We start from the raw sequence: 22,845 nt of genomic DNA on the forward strand, positions 1-22,845 counted from the left end.
AAATTTTGTGTAAGTGGAATCATCCAATATGTGGCCTTTTATGTCTGGCTTCTTTCACTTACCATGAAGTTTTCAAGGTTCATCCATGTTGTAGCATGTATCAATATTTTATTACTTTCTATGGTTGAATGATGTTCCATTATATGCATGTGCCAGATTTTGTTTATCCATTCATCAGTGAATAGACATTTATACTTTCCACTATTTTGCTACTATGAATAATGCTACTATGAACATTTATGAACAAGCGAACAAGTTTTTGTGTGGACATGCTTATAATTCTGTTGTGTATTCCACTCATAGGAATTGGGATTCCACTCATAGGTTTATACAAAACAGAATTAATAATTTTGTGTGTCATAATTTCAGAGCTTCCAGACTGTCCTCAAAGCAGCTACTAAGGTGGGATTTTTGGTAGGAAAGGGACTTTCTAATTGGCCTTCAGCTTTATTTGATAGTCCTGATATGGCTGAAAGTGGACAGGTGGAGTAAGTTACAAACATTTCAAAAGAGGAAGTATTATTTAATATTAGAGATGGAAATTTTTCCATGGTTGGTCATTTCCTAGAAAAAGTGTGTTTCAGTGGGGTATTTTTTTTGTGGTCAAATCATTATAATGGTCTTTTTGGTGTGAGGCTGCCAAGGCAGGCAGTTTCTAACCATATAACGGGGTTGAGAAGAGGAAAAAAAAAAAAAAACATAATAAAATAAAAAATCATAAAATAATGTGAAAAATTTAAAGGTTGAATAACATGTCAGCTTTTTCTTTGATTGCATTACTACATCATACTATTCAAAGGATATCAACAGTTAGTGCTAAAAGTCTTGCAAAGTGAAGTGTTTGTTCCTTTTATTTCTAGGCATTTTTGTTTCAAAAAGAAAGTTGTTATCATGTGCCTTTTTCCTGATCTGACTAGATTCTCAAGTGGGTGTTTTACGCTTTTGGAATGTTTCAAGAACAACACCTATTGATAATTTTAAATTAAAGAAAACAGGATTTCACTGCTTACATGTACTGAATTCTCCTCCAAGGAAAAGATGTAAGTAAAAATATCATCAGAATCTTAATATTTTAAAATACTGTGTTTTCTGTAAAATAAAATGATTGATATAGTGATATAAGCATATCAAATACCATATACTACTGAAAAGCAGTTTTTAAAAAATACCCTTTGACAATATATTTGCTAAAGGAACCTTGAAAACCATATAATATCTAATGTTACTAAATTAAAAATATCCAGAGCCAAGTTATATTTGTAAAATACTGTTAAATGAGAACATTCACATCATCTCAAATTATCTATATGGGGAAGATGAAACAATGGTATTGGTGAAAATAAACTAGAAATATCAAGAATAATGGGATTAAATAAGATTGGTCTGAACTGGGAGAATTTATGTTTTAAACACGGCTCATTTACAATCTGTACAGTTTATACGAAAGTTAAAATAACAAATATTCAAATTATAGGATTTTAGAACATATATTTCATGTTTAATATCAGTTCTTACTGGATTATTAATATTATAGATGTTCTGTATCTTCTTTATTTATTCTTATGGGTTTTTTTCAGATTATTGTTCATTGCTTCTGTAATTAAGACAAAATAGTAAAATATAATTCGTCCATAAAAGAAGAAATCTGGAAGTTTGGGGAAGGTTTAGAGTTAGAATTTTTCCTAAATATAGGAGATAAGAAATCAACTTGCTGTTAAGTCTGTAATGATTGCTAGTGTTCCCATTTTGTGTGATTCACAAAAAAAGTGGGGTAGGAAATTTAGTGATTGAAAAATCTACAGTAATTGATTTCTTCTTACTGCTGTCTACCTTTATAATAAGCAATTAGCAGTGGCTATTTAAAATAATGTTATTTTGGTATCTAATCTAGTGGGTAATGGCAAGTAGTAGATAATCTCTGTATTTGAACCTCCAATGTTTCCACAAATTTAAGCTTCTCTGTGTAGTCCGAGTACTTCTAGAGCCTGGAAACTAGAGGGTCTAGAAATATTAGGATTGGAGAGATAATATGCTGGCATATTACTTATGTATCCTGCAGATTTTTTAGTCATTGTTAGTTTCTTTGTTTAGAGGCTTTGAACTTCCATATCATGGAATGACTGAGATGTCTCAGGTTCTTTTCTTTTTGTATATATTTTTTTCTTCCAAAAGTAGTCCATGTCCATTTGACAAAAATCAGAAAATATAAAAAAGCTCATACCAATTTCATTTGTGAGTAATTCCTTTTAGGTTACCTATTGTTAGACTTCCAGGGCGCCCACCCCTCCAATTTTTTAATATAACAGAAAGTATGGAATAAGAAGAATTGTGAAAATGGAATTTTTAAAATGTAGACATACTCACTGAGTTCTAAAAAACATGAATAACAAATAAATTGGTGCATAAAGGTTGTCAAAACAACCCATGATGTCAACTAATTAAAATATTAGAAAAAACAGTCATGGATTATATTAATTTTTAAACTGTTGACAACATTTCGTTAAACCAAATTGATTGCTACCAAATGTCTCTTTTGTTATTTGTAGTTTTGTTATTCTAGTTTGGACTTTCCTTCATTCTCAGATTCTAAGAAATGAATATTATCCACAAGGAATACAAGAAGAAAAGCTTTATTATATTGTAACCAAAAATGAAAATGCTGGGAAATGTTTATTTATATTCTAGTAGGTAATTAATAATCGATTGGACTAATAATTTCCAATGTTATATTTTGGATTATCTTTGCAAGAAAATATTCACATTGTAAGGAAAAGCTTCTTGAATGAAGAAAAAATGTGGGATAAAGATATACAAAAAATAACTAAACAAGGGGACATTTATGTAATTGAAAGTAGGAGAAATGGAAGTCTGAACAGTAAAAAAAAAAAAAAAAAAAAACTGAGGAAGGAGGAAGAAAAATTGAGATTTAGATTTATGTCCATGTTGTTATTCTTAATTTGGGTGCTCAATTAAAGTGAATTAAAAATAATCTCAAAAATAATTATTTTCATTGGTTTGGAAATTAGTGGCAGATTGTTATTTGTCTTACAAGAAAAATATTACTTGCATATATACTTTCATATGTGGAATAAGCTATTATTAGTATTTTGGAGGAGATAAGAAAACCGAGTATTTACAACAGATTGTGATTTCTCACATACTAATTTTCATCCATTTTGCTTCATCTGCACTTTTATACACTTCCTCAGAATAACATCCAATTTTGTGTTTATATTTTCACATTTTTTGGCAGTGACACAAAAGTGCTCATGAGGCAGAAAATGTGATTATTGCCTAAAAGTTTACTGATACAGATTCTGGATTTAAAAAACAAAACAAAACAGTGAAGTATCTTTATAAATTAAGCCCTGTGGTTTCATTCCAATGGGAAGCTGTTGGCATAAATGTTTACTTTTTTTTTTTCTTGTTTTTTAGTTTCAGTCCAATCTCCAATCAAAAATCATTATACGTCATCAACAAGTGAAGCAGTTCCACCCCCAACTTTGACACAGAATCAAGCATTTTCTCTTCCTCCTGGTCATGCGGTGTGTTGTTTCTTGGATGGTGGAGTTGGACTTTATGATATGGGAGCCAGAAAGTGGGATTTTCTTAGGGACTTGGTATGTCTGTGTTCATTCTTTTTATTACCCACAACATTTATTTTCTGTAAACCCATGATATTTACTTTTACCTGTGTATTAATATTATTAAAAATTAGTTTTGTAGGTAATGATATATTAGAACTTTATCTTAGTTGGTTGAGACATTTTAGAAAAATATATAGAATAAAACTATTAAACTCTTAAAGATATTAAAATTCTTTCAACATTATACTTTTAAAAATATTAACATCTACTTAGCTTATGTTTTGTGTAATGGAAACTTACATAGCTGCACTATATTTTGGAAGCAAAATGACAAATTCTTGTAGGAGGAAAGCTAAGTCAGTCTCTGCCAATTATTCCAAGACTTATTGTTCTCATTTGTGAATTGAGTAAGGTTGCTTAGGTGTTTTCTAAAATTTATTTCTATTATTAAATCATTATAATAATTCTATGATTCTATGAATTCTGTTCTTACGATCATTAAGCCTCCATGTAAGGTAAAATACAGCCAGCTATATCCCCACTACCTAATGTAGTGCTTGGCACATAGCAGGACTTTATTAAGTTTTGTTGAATATATAATAATGTATATGTGTTATACTTAGTATTTGCCAAGAGTCATCCTCCTTGATTCTCCCTAGTTCAGAGCTAATAGATATGTCTCTGATTTTTTCCACAAGTTTGCATTATACTAATCTAAGAGATTTCTAAGAAACTTTTAAATATTAATTGTTTTCCTGTGATCTCAGAAAAAGAATCTAGAGCTATAATTGTCCTTGTAAAAGAAGGGAGTGTAAGAATCAGTATTATTGTATCATTTCAAGACTGCTCATTGAATTTTGTCCTTAAATAAAAAAAATGATTTAAAGCAAGAATATTTTTGAAAGAGTATGTAGCCTAATTATTTTTCTGTGTTCCTTTTGTAGATATTCGTTAAAAGATGATTTTATTTTCTTTCCATTTAAACTTTTATTTCCATGTAAACTATCCCAAGGTGGTAAACTTTTTCAGTACTTCAAATTATCATTTATCTTCAAACAGATTTATGAAAGAAAAAAGAGAAAAATATAAGAATATATTTAAATATGTAGAAAGTTATATTAGTAAAAGAGAAGTCATGCAATCTGAATTCAATAAACTTTATATTGTGTATCACTTAATATTAAAATGTTTTATTTAAAATCTATATTAAATTTATAATTTTAATAAATACTAAATGTACTTGATTATAAATTATTTCAGTGGCTTTTCTCATTTTAAAAATGTCTGCCAGGGCCGGCCCCGTGGCACACTCGGGAGAGTGCAGCGCTTGGGAACGCAGCAGCGCTCCTGCCACAGATTCGGATCCTATATAGGGATGGCCGGTGCGCTCACTGGCTGAGCGCGGTGCGCGCGGTTGCGATCCCCTTACCAGTCACAAAAAAAAAAAAAAAAAAAAATGTCTGCCAGTTAAAAGGAGGCAGTCATTTATTTTCCTATATGTCTCTGGTCTTTTTTTTTTTTTTTTTTGTCTTTTTCGTGACCGGCACTCACGGCCATTCCTATATAGGATCCGAACCCGCGGTGGGAGCATCGCCACGCTGCCAGCGCCGCACTCTCCCGAGTGCGCCACAGGCTCGGCCCATATATGTCTCTGGTCTTAACACAGCCCCAAACTTGAAATTGCTAGAAGTATTACTAGAAGAAACATCCATCCGTGATCTGCTTTATATATAAAACACCTCCAAAGATTACAAATTATGTAGGCTAAGAAAAATCTTATTAATGTGCATTCTAAAACGTGTACTTCCATATGAATGTTTGCTTGCTTAAAATTAAGAAAAATGCTGCAGGATTTTGTTCTTCATCCTCACCTTTCCTTTGTAAGAAAACAGAGAAGAAACATTTAAAATTTTGTTCTTGCTATGTGAATTTCCAAATTTCCAAAAGTAAAATTTGAAGGCATAACAGTGAAATGACATTTAAAAATGTGCATACAGATAGTCCTTGCCACCTGGAACAACTCCAGCTGGGTGAACCAGTGATTATAACAACCTCTCTTCCTTCCTTCTTGCTAACCCTTGAGATTTTGACTCCTCTGCTTTGTACTTAAAGGAGAGACCTTTACAGCACTTCTGCAGGTTTCTAAGGGTTGTGATTTCTGTTATTAATGAAAGTACATAGAGTTTAAAGGGCTTCCTTCTCTACGTTTATTATATTTGTTAAGGAATAGAAGGCCTTGTTCCTGTGCTTTAATTCCCTCTCTAGATCACAGCATGTTAGAGTTTTTGCTGCTTAATGGGAGGTTCAATTCCCGTTCCTCAATATTTGGAAGAAGACAAATTGTAATTCTGGCTGTTTAAGTTGGACTCCTAACAGGCACATAGTGATTAAACACCATTTGACAAGTGTATGTTTACATGTATCTTTATATACCACTTAAGTAATGGAAACATCATATCTAAGGGATACCTGCACTCCCATGTTCATCACAGCTCTATTTACAATAGCCAAGATATGGAACCAACCTAAATGTCCATCAACAGATGACTGGATAAGGAAAATGTGGTATACATATACAATGGAATACTACAAATCCATAGAAAAGAATGAAATTCTGCCATTCACAGCAACATGAATGAGCTTGGAGAAAATTGTGTTAAGTGAAATAAGCCAGGCACAGAAAGAGAAATATCTCATGTCCTCACTCATAAGTGGGAGCAAAAAAAGGAAGGAAGGAAGGAAAGAAGGAAGGAATGACAACCACAGTAATACACTGAACTTTCAGAAAGAGGGAGCAGAACTATGATTACTAAAGGTGGGAAAGGGGGAGGCGCAGAGGGAGTAGGGAGAAATTGGTTAATGGACACAAAGAATAATTGTGTTTTGTAATGATAAATATGCTAATAATACTGATTTTATCATCACATATTGTACACAAATACTGTTTGTCAACTCCATACACAATAAATATGTATAATCAATTATGTTCAATAAAAATAAATAGATAAATTTTTAGCATAGTATCCTGTACGTGAAACAAGTCTGAAAACTATGTTTTGCATTGAATTGAAATTGAAAATGAGATTTTGAACATATGAATTTGCTGATTTAAGGACCTGTGGTTGAGTAAAATCCAGGTCTGTACAAAAATATAATAATATGACAAAGAACTTTCAATCACAGCGATGATTCCAATTTTCTGTGTTTTTTGATTGCCAATGTATTTTGTATTAATATTTGAAAAACCATAATACATATGTCAATTTGATTATACATTATGGTTTGTTTGTTAATGTGAATTTTCCTCAGTTGTTGTGACTTTTTGTGCTACATATGTTTCTAGGGACATGTGGAAACTATTTTTGACTGCAAATTCAAACCTGATGATCCGAATCTTTTAGCAACAGCTTCATTTGATGGCACTATAAAAGTTTGGGATATAAACACATTAACAGCAGTGTACACTTCCCCGGGTAATGAAGGGGTTATTTATTCACTTTCATGGGCTCCAGGTAAGAAGTATTTTGTTAAAATCGGAATGCAGTTAAATGGCTTTTTTAAATTTTATTTTCATTTGAATTATCTTCTTCCTATTGATGTCTTCTTGTTCCAAATGATTATAGAGGCAAATCATTGCCAGTATATTGGTTGATATATTTTTTGTTAGGTTTTAGAATAGACTACCTGAGGAGGTACTTTGAGTTCTGGACCCTTCTATCTGACCACAGTAAATCAGGATGATTTTCACCCATCTAATTTTAGTGTATTTGTACTCATATAGCTATGCCTTTAAAGGTATAACACATCTCACATGACAGATGTTTTCCTGAAATTTTTCATGTGAATCAAATTTATGAAAATAAGCTTAATTTTCTAAAATTATAATAAATGACTTTCTCTGATACACCTGTTTTGCAAATATGATTATATATCAAATAAGAGTTCAATAATAACCATGTAATTCTATGTAAATTCCACCTATGTAATACTGAAGAACTTTTATGCTATTATAGGGTCTTTTCTTTGATCTCAGAAAGATGCTACCTCATACCTTACTACACATAAAGAAGAGAAGAGACATCCTATGACACCTCTGACATTTTCTCCCAAAACATTATTTCCCTATAACAAATAATTTTACACACTTAAATGGATATTTTTAACTTAATGAAGTATATGTAATGCTTTACGTATTTGTCCTAAATGTAAATACTAGTTTAATAACCACATATAACCAGGTATAGCTTATCATTATTTTTTAACTTATTTCTTCATACACTGGGATTCTTAACTTTGAATGTATGGGCCTTTGGGGATTTTAGATTTCTTCAGAGAGTCTGGGAATCTCTTGGAATTTTATGAATAAGGTTTAATATATATGTGTATATGCCTATGTCTGTCAAAGACTATCATTAAAATTAGATTTTCAGAGAGGTCGATGACACAAAAAAATTAAAAGACCACTCCTTCGTATATCTCTCATCTCCTACAATGAGAAGTCCAAAAAAATGATCTTATTTACAGCTCGTAAGCATAGTATTTGTTCCTTTAAGCAGAGCATACCTAAACCTGCTCTTAGTTATGGAAATATGCATCATCATAGCTGTTTCCCTTGGCTAGTTATGTAAGAGTTGGGTCAGCCAATGCTGTAACATAGCACTATAGCTGTTACTAGTTGAACACTCTTTCTCCTACAAAAATATATGTCTCAAACCTAAAACTTAAATAAAAATTGTGACTATAAAAACCATTGTTTCAAATCATAGCACAGAAAGTTTAATCTTACTTAAAGCATATTTTTACTCTACATTGAGAATTTACATTAAGAAAGTAAAAATGTTGGAAAATAGAGATTCTATCATTTTTTGCTATGTGATTACTGATAAATCAAGATTTTTAGGTAAGTGGGGATGAAATATAAGAAATTTATGAAGGTTGACAAGAATGGAAATAGAATAGGATATAGATGATTGTATAATTTCTATATTTTAGAGTAAATACCACAGGGAATAAAGGTGCAAATAAATTTGGAAACATGTCCCCATATTTGAAAAACTTCAAAAAGGGAGCAGGATGAAAATACTAGAAATATGGTGAGAACTTTTCTTTTTTAGTGTTTATAATCATTTGTCACAAAACAATTCCTCATATTCTTACTCCTAAATAGCAAATGACAGCTGTTCTTTATTTCTAAAGGAGAAAATCTTTTTTCTCTGTCTTGCAGAAAGTTCTTGTTTAAGTTCTTGGCCATCTACTAACTTAGCAGTTGTTTCATTTTCACAGATATCTTTTATTTTTAAAAAATAGAAAGCATTATTTCTGTTTTTGAGAGAGAAACTGAATATGTATGTGATCTTCTTATAAAAATACTTTAACTTAAAATATTACTAGATAGTCATGGAAATATGAATACTGTGTATGTGATAATATTGGAATTATTGATAGTTTGGTCTTGATAATAAAAGAATCCCTGTCTTTGAGATATCTGTACTAAATTATATATTGATGAAATAATATGATGTCAGAGATTTGCTCAAATGAAATCCAGTGGGGATTATAGACAAAACAAAATTGGTCATATTTTGATAATTATTGAATCTATATGATAGATACATTCGTTGCATTATTCTCTCTATATTTGTGTATACTTGATACTTTCCATTACAAAAAAAATTTTAAAATAACTACTGTGCAAGTCTCAAGTTTTAAATTTTCAAAAATTACATTTGTGGCAAATATTTAATATAATATCTAACAAATTGTTTCCTAAGGTGATTTAAGTTGTATTGCTGGAGCAACTTCACAAAATGGTGCTTTTATTTGGGATGTTCTGAAAGGCAAAATGGTACAACGATTTAATGAGGTAAGATGTATTTATTGCTACTGATGGTATAATGTCTATGCTACTTCATATTTTGCAAATGTTTTTCTCTCTGAATTTAACAGTTAATAACCATGTGGTATATATGCTCTTAATTAGAAGAAAATCCAAGGTGATATTCACATGTCAAAATGAATTCTGAAAATTGTAGCTAAGTCTAAGATATTAAAGTTCACCTAAAGTTGTATTAGAGATTTAAAGGAATTTTTAGTCATCCTCCACAAATGACTAAGTAAATATTAAATAATGGGAAGACTAAACTCAGAAAAGGTTCCAAATATAGTCCTGATTTTGATATTAATTATCTCTGGACCTAGGGAAAATTATATTATTGACTTGAACATGTTTCTTTACCTATAAAATGATTAATTTAGACTATAGGAGTATAATGTCTTAGCTTTCCCTCCGGTTCTCAAACTCTGTTGTTTTATGACATACCCTAAAATCTGCCCTCTTCCCATGTATAGTGTCACAGATTGTATTTATCATTTAGCCTGGAGATAAATTATCATCCCATATTTTACTGACTTCCATTAATGTTTGAAAAATACATATGATCTAATTACAGTATGTTAGGTATGAATTGGGAGAAATGTGAATAGGATCTTGGCTTGTCTCTCACTTGAAATTTTATTTATTTTAAACAATTACTGTTGAAGCTTTTTAAATATATAATTTCTTTGAAAATTATTTCTATATTTGTGGCTTTAAAACCATTTACACAAAAGACTGTTAACCCTTGACGATTCCCTATCTCCCAGAGAGTACTTCAGTATTGTAGCAAACGCAGAGTATTAGGGAAACTTTATCAATCACGAGTAAGCAATTTTGCACTCAAAAGAGAAACACTGACAAAGAATTATAAAAGTTACATCCTTCCCTTTCTCTGCATACAATACAAAAATACTCTTTCAGTTCAGCAGTGTCCGAAGCTGCTCTCTGCCCTCCCATCCACAGAACTTATCCCATAATAAACAGTAGGATGTAAGAGAAAATGAGCCTGAAATGAAACTTTTGGCCTAGATTCAAAAATTTTATTCTTATTTATCAGATATGTTAATTTTTTGCTAGAGCATCTTGGCATCTTATGATATAAAATATCTGCCCATTAACACTTAAAGAGTTCCATCCTAAGTCTAGCAAAACAAGAACATCCCTTATATCCATTCATGTTTTTTTCTGTCATTCAATAGCACAGTTAAGATAATATCAAAATTTCTAAAATTCTATATAATATGGGAAAAATTAACATTGCCAGCTTTAATTAACTAAGCTACATGTGCCCCACAAAAGGAAATACAGGATATTAGAGAGCCAAAATTCACTTCCATGGGATAATTGAAGCCGAAAGAAAGGCTCTACTACTTAAACTAAATGAATATAGGGATTAATCCCGTGTTATTTTTTAATTGAAACATAATTTATTGTACATATTTGTAGGGTACAGAGTTGACTATCAGTACTTGTGTACAATATGTGATGATCAAATTAGGATAATTAGCATCATTACAAAATGTAATCATTCTTTGTGTCCATTAACCAATTTCTTGCTAACCCCTTCCCCTGCCCGCTTTTCCACCTTTAGTAAGCACAGTTCTGTTCTGAAAATACAACATATTATTGTGATTGCTGTTTATCCTTCCTTCCTTCCTTCCTTCCTTCCTTCCTTCCTTCCTTCCTTCCTTCCTTCCTTCCTTCCTTCCTTCCTTCCTTCCTTCCTTCCTTCCTTCCTTCCTTCCTTCCTTCCTTCCTTCCTTCCTTCCTTCCTTCCTTCCTTCCTTCCTTCCTTCCTTCCTTCCTTCCCTCCCTCCCTCCCTACCTCCCTCCCTCCCTCCCTCTCTCCCTCTCTCCCTCCCACTGATAAGTGAGGACATGTATTATTTCTCTTTCTGTGCCGGGCTTATTTCACTTGATGATTTTCTCCAAGCTCATCCATGCTGCTATGAATGGCAGAATTTCATTCTTTTTTAAGGCAGAGTAGTATTTCATTGTGTATGTGTGTGTATATATATATATATATATATACACACACACACACACACACACACATACATACATACATATACCATATTTTCCTTATCTAGTCATCTGTTGATAGACATTTAGGTTGGTTCCATATCTTGGCTATTGTAAATAGAACTGCGATGAACATGGGAGTGCAGATATCCATTAGACATGATGATTTGCATTCCTTTGGGTATATACTTAGTAGTGGGATTGATGAATCATATGGTAGTTCTATCTGTACCTGTTTGAGGAATCTGCATACTATTTTCCGTAATGGCTGTTCCTAATCTACAGCCCCACCAACAGTATAGAAGGGTTCTTCTTCCTCCACAGCCTTGTCAGCATTTGTTATTCTTTGTCTTTTGGATAATGGCCACTTTAACTGGGGTGAGATGATATCTCAGTGTGGTTTTGATTTGCATTTTTTGATGATGTGTGATGTTGAGCTTTTTTTGTCATTAACTGTTGGCCGTTTGTATATATTCCTTTGAGAAATGTATATTTGGCTCCTTTGCCTAGTTTTTAATTGGATTAGTTAGTATTTTACTGTTAAATTGTTTGAGTTCCTTTTATATTCTGAATATTAATCCCTTGTCAGATATATAGTTTGCAAATATTTTCTCCCATTCTGTAGATTGTCTTTTCACTCTATTGCTTATTTCCTTTGCTGTGCAAAAACTTTTTAGTTTGATACAATTCCTTTTATCTTTTCTTTTGTTGCTAGTGCTTTTGAGGTCTTATTCATAAAGTCTTTGCCCAGTCTGACAGCCTGAAGAGTTTCCCCTACGTTTTCTTCTATGACTTTTATAGGTTCGTGTCTTATACTTAAGTCTTTAATCCATTTTGAGTTGATTTTATATATAGTGAGAGGTACGGGTCTAGTTTCATTTTTCTACAAAAGGCTATTCAGTTTTCCCACCACCATTTATTGAAGTCTGTCCTTTCTCCCATTTATGTTCTTGTGCCCTTGTCAAAAATCAGTTGGCTATATGTACATGGATTGATAACTAGGTTCTCTATTCTGTTCCACTGGTCCATGTGTCTGTTTTTATGCCAGTACCATGCTGTTTTGGTTACTGTAGTTTTGTAGTAAAACTTAAGTCAGGTATTGTAATGCCTCTGGTTTTATATTTTTTCCTCAGAATTGCTTTGGCTTTTGGGGATCTTTTGTTGTTCCATATGAATGTTAGGATTGTTTTTCTTATTTCTGTGAAGAATGTCATTGGTATTTTGATGGGGATTGCATTGAATTTATAGATTGTTTTGGGAAGTATGGACATTTTCACAACAGTAATTCTTCCAATCCATGAACGTGGGATGCCTTCTCATCTTTTTGTGTCCTTTTTAATTTCTTTCAGCAGTGATTTATAGTTCTCATTGTAGAGATCCTTCACCTTCTTGGTTAAGTTTATTCCTAGGTATTTTAATTTTTGGTAGTTCTTGTAAATGGCTTGCTTTCTTGATCTTTTTCTGTTAGTTCATTGTTGGAGTATTAAAACCATACTAACTTTTGTATATTGATATCGTATCCTGCAACTTTACCAAATTCTTTAACCACTCTAAGAGTTTTATGGTAAAGTCATTAGGTTTTCCTAGATATAGGATCATGTTATCTGCCAACAGGGACAATTTGACTTTGTCTTTTACAATTTTGGTTTTTTAGTATTGTTTCTGGGTAGACACAGTAGTATAGTCTCCATCTGGTTAATTCAACAGGATTCAATGTTGGAGTTGTCTGAGTGCCTCCATGGCCTAGGCACTGGTGCACTTAGTAGTTCCTTGCTGAAGTGAGTGACACTGTGTTGGGTCATCAGGATGCAGGTGATATCTCAGGTACTTGTGAGAAGTACCTGGGTGCCCTGTTACCCCTTGGCTGAGGTAGGTGACCCTGGTGGACTTGTTGGCACCCCAGCTAGTGACTCATGTCCCTGATAGCTGCACTGGGGTGTACTGAAGCTCTTTGGTTTGAATGAGTGACCATGGGCAGGGTTTTTCTTTCCTTTTTTCTGAAAGCAGAGGCTTTTCCTGGGTCCTTGCTTTCCCCTCTTTCCTCTTTCCTCCTGCCTTGTAAAATGAAAGAACACCTGAATATGGGTGAGATGGAGGTGGTGGTGTCCAGAGTGGATGTCAGCAGGGAGCAGGCTGGACTGCTGTGCATGGAGAAGGGTGGTATTGGCATCAGTGCTCTGGTGCCAGGGGAGTGGCGATGGCCAGAAGGTTGTACTTTGTTCATTTAAGAGCCAGTCTGCCAAGGGCAGCACTGCTGAGCTGGTTTTCAGGAAGTGGGTGAGGCCACTACTTGGGGCCGCAGTGAGGGGGCCCATCTAGCTGCTTCTTGGGTAGTGGGTGGGGCCACTAGGCAGCTCTTTGGTGCAGTGACCCATCCAACCACTTCTGTGCAGTGGGTGGGGCTGCTAGAAAGGCCTGCAGTAAAATTGCTCCTCTGGCTTCTTCTGAGTGGTGGGCAGGAGCGCTCAGCAGGCCTGCAGTGATGTGGCCTGTCCAGCTGCCTCTTGAGTGGTGGGTGGGACCTCTACACAGTTCTGCAGTGAGGTGACCTATTCAGCCACTTCTGGGTGGTGCATGTGACCACTAGGCAAGCCCACAGTGAAGCTGCCTGTTCAGCTGCCTCTGGGCACTGGGCAGGCCGCTCTGCAGTCCTGCTGGGAAGAAGCCAGTTCAGCCACTTCTGAGACTGTTGGCAAGGCTGCTAGGTGACACTGTTCAGGATGGAACCACCTGGCCACTTCTCTGGGAGGGGAAGATCCACTTTGTTTCCACCAGCCCAAGGGTGTATTCGTTAAGGTAGTGACCCGTGAATTGTTTTTCCAGTTTGGAGGCTGAGGTGCACCCAACTCAGCTGGTGGGGCCAGGGGTAGAAGGAGGAATGGGGTGTGGTCTGTATGAGGAGGATCTGCATGTCTGATTTCTGGATGAGCAAGTGACGCTGTGTCAGTTCAGCAGGACTAGAGTTGGCTTGCCACACTGCAGAACAGAGTCACAGACACTGTGAGCCCAGGCTTCACACCACTGGGATCATGGTGTTATAGCTTCTGTGACTGTGCTGGGTGGAGAGCAGAGCCTTAAGGCCTGAAAAGCTATTGGCCCCAGGGCAGAGTGCACTCCTGTTATAGCTCTAGTTTCAAGATGGCACCATCCTGCATTGGCTTAGGCCCAGAGGGTAGGGGGTGGGGAGTGCACCATTTGTGTTCTGGAGCAATACAGGGTGTGTTTTCTAGGGTGCTCCCTATACTTGGCTCCCAGCTTGTCTTGCCAAAGGATCTGTGGGCCTTTGTGGGGAGGATGGGGGTTGGTATAGGTCCTCTTCCTGTCTTTTTGCTGCGAGGGAAAATTCTTCCTCCACCCATCCTGGTTTCAGAGATGTGGTAGCTGAGGCCATGTGCCTCTCTCTCCTCTCCATGCTATCATCCTGCATTTTCGTGTTCCATGACTGATCTCAGCAGTCTCCTGCTTCACTCCCGTACTCTCCAACTGGTGCTCCTATCTATATTTAGCTGTCTATTACTTGTTCCAGTCCTTTTCTGTGGGAGGAAAATGCCCTGAACTCCTCTAGTCTGCCGTCTTGCACTGCCCCCTCCATATTTGTATCTATCTTCATAAAACTACCTTCCTTGACCCTCAAAAGGTAAAAACAGCCAATTAGAGATTGCCTTAAGAAGTTTAAATTGTATATTTATAAAGCAACCTTAAAATTCAGGATAAAAAGTCACTTTAGTTTCCCATTAATGGCAGCCACAATTGAAGTGTTATATAAAATAGAAATGTTTTTAATTAAAATTTAGAAATGGGTTGTTTACAACCTTTATTCACCCATCACACAATTGATGAATGACATTCCCATGTATGATATATTCTTTCTGTTTTTAAAAATTCTCATCATACCAACTCTAACTATACCTCTTGACCCTTCCCAAGTTCTAGAATGCAGAGGAACACGTAATGATTTACTATAGGAATAACCTTAAATCTGTTCTAATTTTTTTTTATAAAAATAAAACTTTGAAAGTTAGAGGAACAACCAATAACAATTGCTTGTAACATTTCTTGTATTATAGTTGTAGTAGCATTGCGTTTGAAACAGATGGATAACTATCTTCATCTCCAGACTGGTGTTCACAGGAAAAGACATTTAATAGAGCTTAATTCTACAGATGGCTGAAGAAGCAGATTTTGATTCTTTTCCTGGTGTCAAACAAAAAGAAATAGAGCCACCCAACTTATGTCTTAAAACAATGCATCTATTTCTTAAGTTTGACAACTTTACATATTCTTAAAGTGTATATTCAAGTTTCTGCTGTTGACAGTAAAATCAATGTCTCTGTTAGTTATAATCTAGAGCAAGTTCCTAATAAAAGAAAGTAATACTTAGAATAAGTAAATAAATAAGAGGAAAAAGGGGTGAATTATTTCTTATTGATAGGTATTTTGCATTTTTTGAAGCATGGAAAAAGTGGAATATTCTGCATTGCCTGGAGTCATAAAGATTCCAAAAGAATAGCAACCTGCAGTGGTGATGGTTTCTGGTAAGTACTATATATGATATTATGAAATTACACTATTTATAAAAGGCACATTTGATTATTCTAATTGTGTGTCAGTGAAATTTCATTTCTATAGCTCCACCAACTGTCATAAATATTATTTATAAGCCCATATAGGCACATGCTATCTGGCTATGATATATCATTAATAATTAGCAATGAAATAATATTTTAAAAATAAAAAATAAACCAGTTATTTTCTGAATGAAAACACTGCCTGAATTGTAACTAAATGTTAGTAAATTGCTTCAAGGAAACTTTAAGGACTTTTCACAAGAATCTAAATAGTTCCTGACATGTTTTTGAAGGTGTAGTATTTTAGTTTTATAGGTGATTCCAGAGAGATCAGATGCTCTAGAAACTTGTTCACAGTTATGTAGATGCTGTTATTTACATAAAGATAAAAAGCTCTTGCAAGAAGGAATAAGGTAACGTGGGAAATGACTTTTTTTATGAGCTAATTTAACTGACCCTGTATTTCAGAAATATGTGCTTTCTTAATTATGTTGTTCCAGGTAAAAGTAAGTTTCCAAGTAAAAATATGTAAGGGAAGAATTGTCTTGGTTTAAAAAACTTTTTTTTAGATCAGATGATGCTACCCAGTAGCTATGACTATAGTTAATCTTTGACAAGTGTTGTAGACACTCATGGTTTTTGAGAATATAGAAGTTTGCTTCCTGTCAGGTTTTGTTAAACCCAGTTCAATAGAATTTAATTTCAATAGAAAAGACCATAGTTAGGAAAACCAAAGATCCTCATCAGGAAGTTAATATTTTTTGGAAATAACAGCATTAGTGAGCCTTTCTGAAGGGAACTATTTGCTAATTGGTAGATACCAAAATACAAAAAAATGTGCCTAAGAGTTTTTTGATTAAGTGATGCATAATTAGCTTTTCCATATATTTTCAGGGCATTATTTATTTGATAAATCCACATTAAGTGACTAAACATTTATAGGTCACCATCACTCCCCAGTAACCTCAGAAGTCTTGGTGGGTCTAATGATGTTTAAGAGGGCCTTTTCCAAAGACTTTTTAAACCTTGTAATATGTTAATATATACACAGCTTTTTTCCCCCTAATGGAATCAATAGCCCTTGCATTGTGGAATAAAAGAGTAGAGTACTAGAGCTTTTATTTAATTTATTTATTTATTTATTTATTTATTTATTTATTTATTTATTTTGGTTTTTTTTTTTAAATAATTAAATTATATTGGATCCTTTTTTGGCAGTGGGGGGTAAAATATGTTCTCTCTAGTTACATTACTAAGCTAAACCATGAAAATGTTATAACATATATGTCTTGGTCTCGGTGTAATGGCACATGCAGCCAGCTTTATAAATGAGTTGTTTTAAATATTATAAATTTTGAACTACTAAATTTTGAAGCTGCAAATCTGACGCATATGTTAGTTACATCATTATGTTTTAAGATGCATCGAACTATATTTTTCTTTAACTAAAAACAATATTCTATAAGAAAATAATTTCTCCAGTGTTTGATCCCTGTACCATCCAGCTGCCACCCACAAAAAGGAAAAACAAATGGTTTCTAAATCAAAATTTATCACCTTTAATTTGATTTAAATATATTATTAATGTTATGTGATGTTAATATACTCATAATTGCTAATATCATTTGTACAGTACTTTCAAATGTTCCTTTTGCTTTATAGACAAGGTCGCTATCCTGGAAAACATAAATGAAATTTACAATTTTCACTTTCTTTCCTTAAATAGTGTATTTAGAATTTTGTTTTTCTATTAACATATTATAATTTCAGTATTATTCGAACAATTGATGGTAAAGTGCTACACAAATACAAACATCCAGCTGCGGTGTTTGGTTGTGATTGGAGCCAAAACAACAAGTAAGTATTTTTTTTCCCCAAAGTATGTAATAATTACATTTTGGTGATTTCAAATAATCATAAAGGTTAATGCTATTCCCAAAGTTAATACTCATCACATTAGGTTATATTCCCCTTGCCTAGCAAATAAGAAAAAGCCTTGTAGTTGCTCTTTTATTTTAGCTATTTTTATTCCATGAAGTTTTTACATAATTTAGAAATATTGATATCCTGTTCTCAAAACAAGTTTCTGATATTTTGGAAAAAAACATACTGCTAATTAATGAAAATTGGAAATAAGTCCATCCTGTGTGTGGCTTCTACTAAGAAATGTGTCCATTTTTCTAATTCCTTTTAGGAATCTGTGCAATGGTATTGTTCCACCATGACTTACCATTGCCCCCCACCTAATGCTAATACCTTGGCATTAGATAATCTTTAAAGATGTGCAATTTTTTTTTTTTTTTTTTTTTGTCTTTTTGTGACCGGTAAGGGGATCGCAACCCTTGGCTTGGTGTCGCCTGCACCGTGCTCAGCCAGTGAGCGCACCGGCCATTCCTATATAGGATCCGAACCCGCGGCGGGAGCGCCGCTGTGCTCCCAAGCGCTACACTCTCGTGAGTGCACCACGGGGCCGGCCCTAAAGATGTGCAATTTAAGTGGATGGCTTGAAAGGTCAACTTTGCTCAAGAACTGAGTATTTACCATCAGAAAATCAGCTTAGGTTTAAAACTAAATCCAGTTCAAACCTCCACTGAAATTGCATCTCTCACTCACTGCATTTTCAAGAATTTTGTGATTCAAACCTCTCTTTGATGGGTTTTAAATTATATTTAAAAATTCAAACTTCTTTAGATATTGTCAAAAACAATGTAAATTTTTTATGGTTCTTTATACTACATGTGGGAAATATATTGATTCAAATATTAAAATCTTATTATACTTATATTCTATTATGTTCATATTATACAGAATGATGGACCTATGTATTTTTTCCAGTAAATATAGAAGAATTTATAACACACTGTTAGGTTATATGCCAAATGAGCTCATGACCAGCTCATCCTCCAGTATTTCCTATCTCAATGACTGATATTGCTAACAACAAACACTGCTAAAGCCAGAATTCTTGGCCTTTTCTTTTATACCTTCTCTCACTTTTCATTTCCAGTTAGCCACCAGTTCCCATCATATTCTTCTTTTTCCAACCATCCCCATACCACTAAACCAATAACATTTTTTTAACTTCTGCGGAAGTCTTCTAAATCAATTCCAGAATTTATTCCCTTTATTACTACTTCCTCTCTCTCCACCCCACCTTCTTTATATTGCAGTCAGAGTGAACATTTAAAATGCAGATCTGAACACACTGTTCTACTGCTTAAATGTTTTAATTGTTTCCTATTGATTGTAGTATAAAATACAAACTCTTAGCAAGCCCTACAAGGAAGCCCCTGTGTAATCTGATTCCTGTCTACCTTATTAATCTCTTTCCATGCCTTGCTCCCCTTTGCTCCTTTGCGTGCAGCCACACTAGCTTTCAGTTTCTTGAATTAGCCAGCTGCTTTTCAACTCAAGGCTTTCACTCTTGTCCCTCTTTATCTAGGATTCTATTTTCTACCTGTTACCACATACCTTACCTGGGTTGGGCATAGATAACTGCTACCTATCTTTCAGCTCTCAGCCTAAGAACTACTTCCACAGAAAAGTTTAGATACCTTTACATATATTCTTTGAATGATTATATCATTTCTAAGATTTTTATATTTATGTATCAGCATAAACATTATACAAATATTTATTCATGTATACATGTAACTATATGTATTTATGCAAAATATGTTTTCCCAGATGTAGCAACTGGCCCATTTATCAGTGAGCCTTGGGAAGATGTAATTTGTGCATTATAAATTGGCATGCCAGTTTGGTATATTTCTGCATGTGGGCTTCAGTAAATATAAGCATTGTAACCCATGTGACAAAATCAACAATTTAAAGTTTTGGAAGGGTTTTGATGGCAGGTGGGTTCCAAAGTTTGTAATTTCCTGTCTTTATCTTTAAAATGTAGGGACTGTTTATGTAATGGTTAGAGTATATGTTCCTCATGCAGACTGTGTTCTGGCAGTTACATGATTTCCACAGGTCTGCCTAGTACTTATAATTCCTTAACTAAGAGTATTTTAAGTAGGGTACACTTACTTATTCACTCTTGTGAGAATAAAGAACAAAGAACATTAAAAGATCATGTTACATTCCCAGCGAATCCTTAGTTACATCATATAGTTAAGCATCTCAAGGAAGGGAAGCCACCAAAGAGGAATGGAAAGTGGACTGTGACTTATTGTACAATGAGACAACCCTGGTCTGCAGGGAGCTTTTTCAGAAAACTTCTGGGGAGGGGTATGTGGGGAGACACTGCTATTTGTACCCATGCCACAAAAAAATCTAACAAATGTCGAGGTCATGTAATAATAATTTGCTTACCAGCAAGTAATCAAATCTCATCATTCATCACCTTCTTAAGACCCAACAGTTGCAAAATATAAAATTTGAGAAACCTTAAAGAAGTTATGAGTCTGGACATTTTGAAAAATAACATTGAAATATAAACACCATTACCTTTGATCTAGGATACATGAAATAAAAATTCAACCAATTAAAAGGGAACACTGAGAGAGAAACTCGTTTCCTTCTGGGGCATTTTCTGCAAATGACCAATAGCATGATAATACATGATGTTTTTACATATGTAAGTTTTTAGTCCAACTTCATTCAGGAAGCAAAAGTTCTAGTTTAGAAATTAGAACTGTTGTATATTTAAAAATTATTAGTACCAAATAATATCAAATTTTTAATATTTTAACATCCCATTGATGATATTTCAGAGACATGATAGCCACCGGCTGTGAAGACAAAAATGTTCGTGTCTATTATGTAGCCACCAGCTCTGATCTACCATTGAAAGTGTTCAGTGGACATACAGCAAAAGTATTTCATGTTAAATGGTCTCCTCTGAGGGAGGGAATTCTTTGCAGTGGTTCTGATGATGGGTATGTATTTTTGGATTCTAATTTTCTGGTCCTCAGAATTATAAGCTTGTATTTTCCTCAAAATATACATATTTATATGATCAAATTATATGTGAAAATATTATAAATATGTACTTAACAAGTAGGCAGTTAAGAAATACCTAATTACATTCAACCAAACTAAATTTTAGCATGCTTATATTATCAGTATATTTATTATCTTTATTTCCTTATTTATTTAGCTTACTATGGATGTTTATTTCTAGCTTATTAGGAAGAAAGTTAACAAATAAGTATCTGTGGAAAAAGGGAAGAAGATCTGAAACGAATAGGTCTCTATAAGATATAGAAAAGTTTGTTTTTAATAATGTTTTTATGTTTAATACGGAAGACAACTGTATGCTGTTTTCATCAAGAATAGAATAAAAGATGATCATAAATTTTACCATGAAGAGAAGATATTTTTAAATGAGGGTGATTTAATGTTTTTCTGGATTCGTGAGTGTTTCTGAAAACTTGTCTATATTTTGTATCCCAACAAGATAGATTTATATAGCATAGTTTAATCACTATTTGAAGATGGAATAAATTTAGATAAAAAATATTACCTTATGTAAGTAAAAGTCATAGTGTATAGTAACCACAAGTTTAATACTGAATGCTTAGATATTTTCATACTGAATTTTTGGCATAAATCCAAATTTGATGAGAGAAGCTATTATGAGATTTTTGTGGGTTATCACTCGGAATCTTACACTTGAAATCTCATTTCTAATATAGTTATTATGTGAATGTGAATTTGTTTATGAGATTATTTCAGTCTTTTAACATAGACTTTAGTGTCTAAATCTATTCTGCACGAAAAACATATAATCTTCAATCATTGAGAAATATTTTCAGAAAGTTAGTAGTAAGCACTTTACAGACTTTTGGTAATGAAAATTGAAAGGCTTTACTAAATTCTGGTTATTTGTCTCTTTAGTAGTCATTGTTAATATAAATGAAGATTATACTTCACTAATGTTATATAGCATCTTTAGATAAAAGTCAGAATTGTAGGGAAATCGTTAATTACCAATATGCTCATGGCAGAACTCACATACACCATGCTTCAGCCGGGAAGTCTTAGACACTCCTTATGCACGGTGAAGCACATTAAAGCCTTTCCTATGTTTGGCCAAAAAACAAACATTGTGATTTCAAAGCCTAACTAACTAACATATAGCATGAAAGGATGGACACCTGTTCTAGTGGCTCATACAATAACATTATTATTTTTTAATTAAATTTTTAAATTTTAATTGACATAATTATACATACTTATGGGATACATTCTGATGTTTTGATACATATCTATGTTATATAATAATCATGTTAGGGTAGTTATATCAATATGCAAAAATCAACTCAAAATGTATTAAAGATTTAAATGTAAAACCCGACTGTGAAACTACTGGAAGAAAACAGGCGAAATGATCCCCAGCATGGGGCTGGGCATGGAGTTTTAAAACAAGAATTCAAAAGCACAAGAAATAAAAGCAAAATACATAAATGGGATTACATTGAACTAAATTATCTTGATACAAATCACTTTATTATTATTTATGAAAGTATATCAGACTTAAAATATTTACATACTAACATGTATAAGAAATTAGCACCAAAGTATTTAGGTTATATATATTTGGATATATTGTCCTGTACTGGGACAGGGGAAAGAGAAGAAGTTTTTTTATACAAAGCAGAGAGAGATATGCCTTAAAGAAATAAAAATATGTAATATGTAATATTTATATTACATATAAATCATTTACATGTATATTCTTTATAGTGCAATACAACCTTTGAAGTATTAAGTATTAATATTTTGGTATTGTCACATTGGTATAAATCTGTGACTAAAAAATTATTGTGAATTGTCTAAGCAC

General features: G+C 33.5%; 1 protein-coding gene across 4 annotated transcripts in view; it reads left to right on the forward strand.

Moving 5' to 3' along the window:
- The window catches only part of WDR17 (WD repeat domain 17), a 91,539-nt gene that overhangs the window by 30,352 nt on the left and 38,342 nt on the right, over nt 1–22,845 (forward strand). For 2 of the 4 annotated variants that reach the window (XM_063076816.1, XM_063076815.1), the window contains exons 6-12: nt 918–1,040; nt 3,436–3,620; nt 6,931–7,099; nt 9,359–9,450; nt 15,937–16,019; nt 17,823–17,909; nt 20,774–20,938. In XM_063076816.1, the coding sequence (XP_062932886.1) occupies nt 918–1,040; nt 3,436–3,620; nt 6,931–7,099; nt 9,359–9,450; nt 15,937–16,019; nt 17,823–17,909; nt 20,774–20,938 (904 nt within the window). The remainder of the gene's footprint in view (nt 1–917; nt 1,041–3,435; nt 3,621–6,930; nt 7,100–9,358; nt 9,451–15,936; nt 16,020–17,822; nt 17,910–20,773; nt 20,939–22,845) is intronic. The other 2 variants (XM_063076818.1, XM_063076817.1) reach the window with 1 other exon arrangement.

The sequence above is a fragment of the Cynocephalus volans genome, chromosome 13 (assembly GCF_027409185.1).
Source record: "Cynocephalus volans isolate mCynVol1 chromosome 13, mCynVol1.pri, whole genome shotgun sequence".
NCBI lineage: Eukaryota > Metazoa > Chordata > Mammalia > Dermoptera > Cynocephalidae > Cynocephalus > Cynocephalus volans.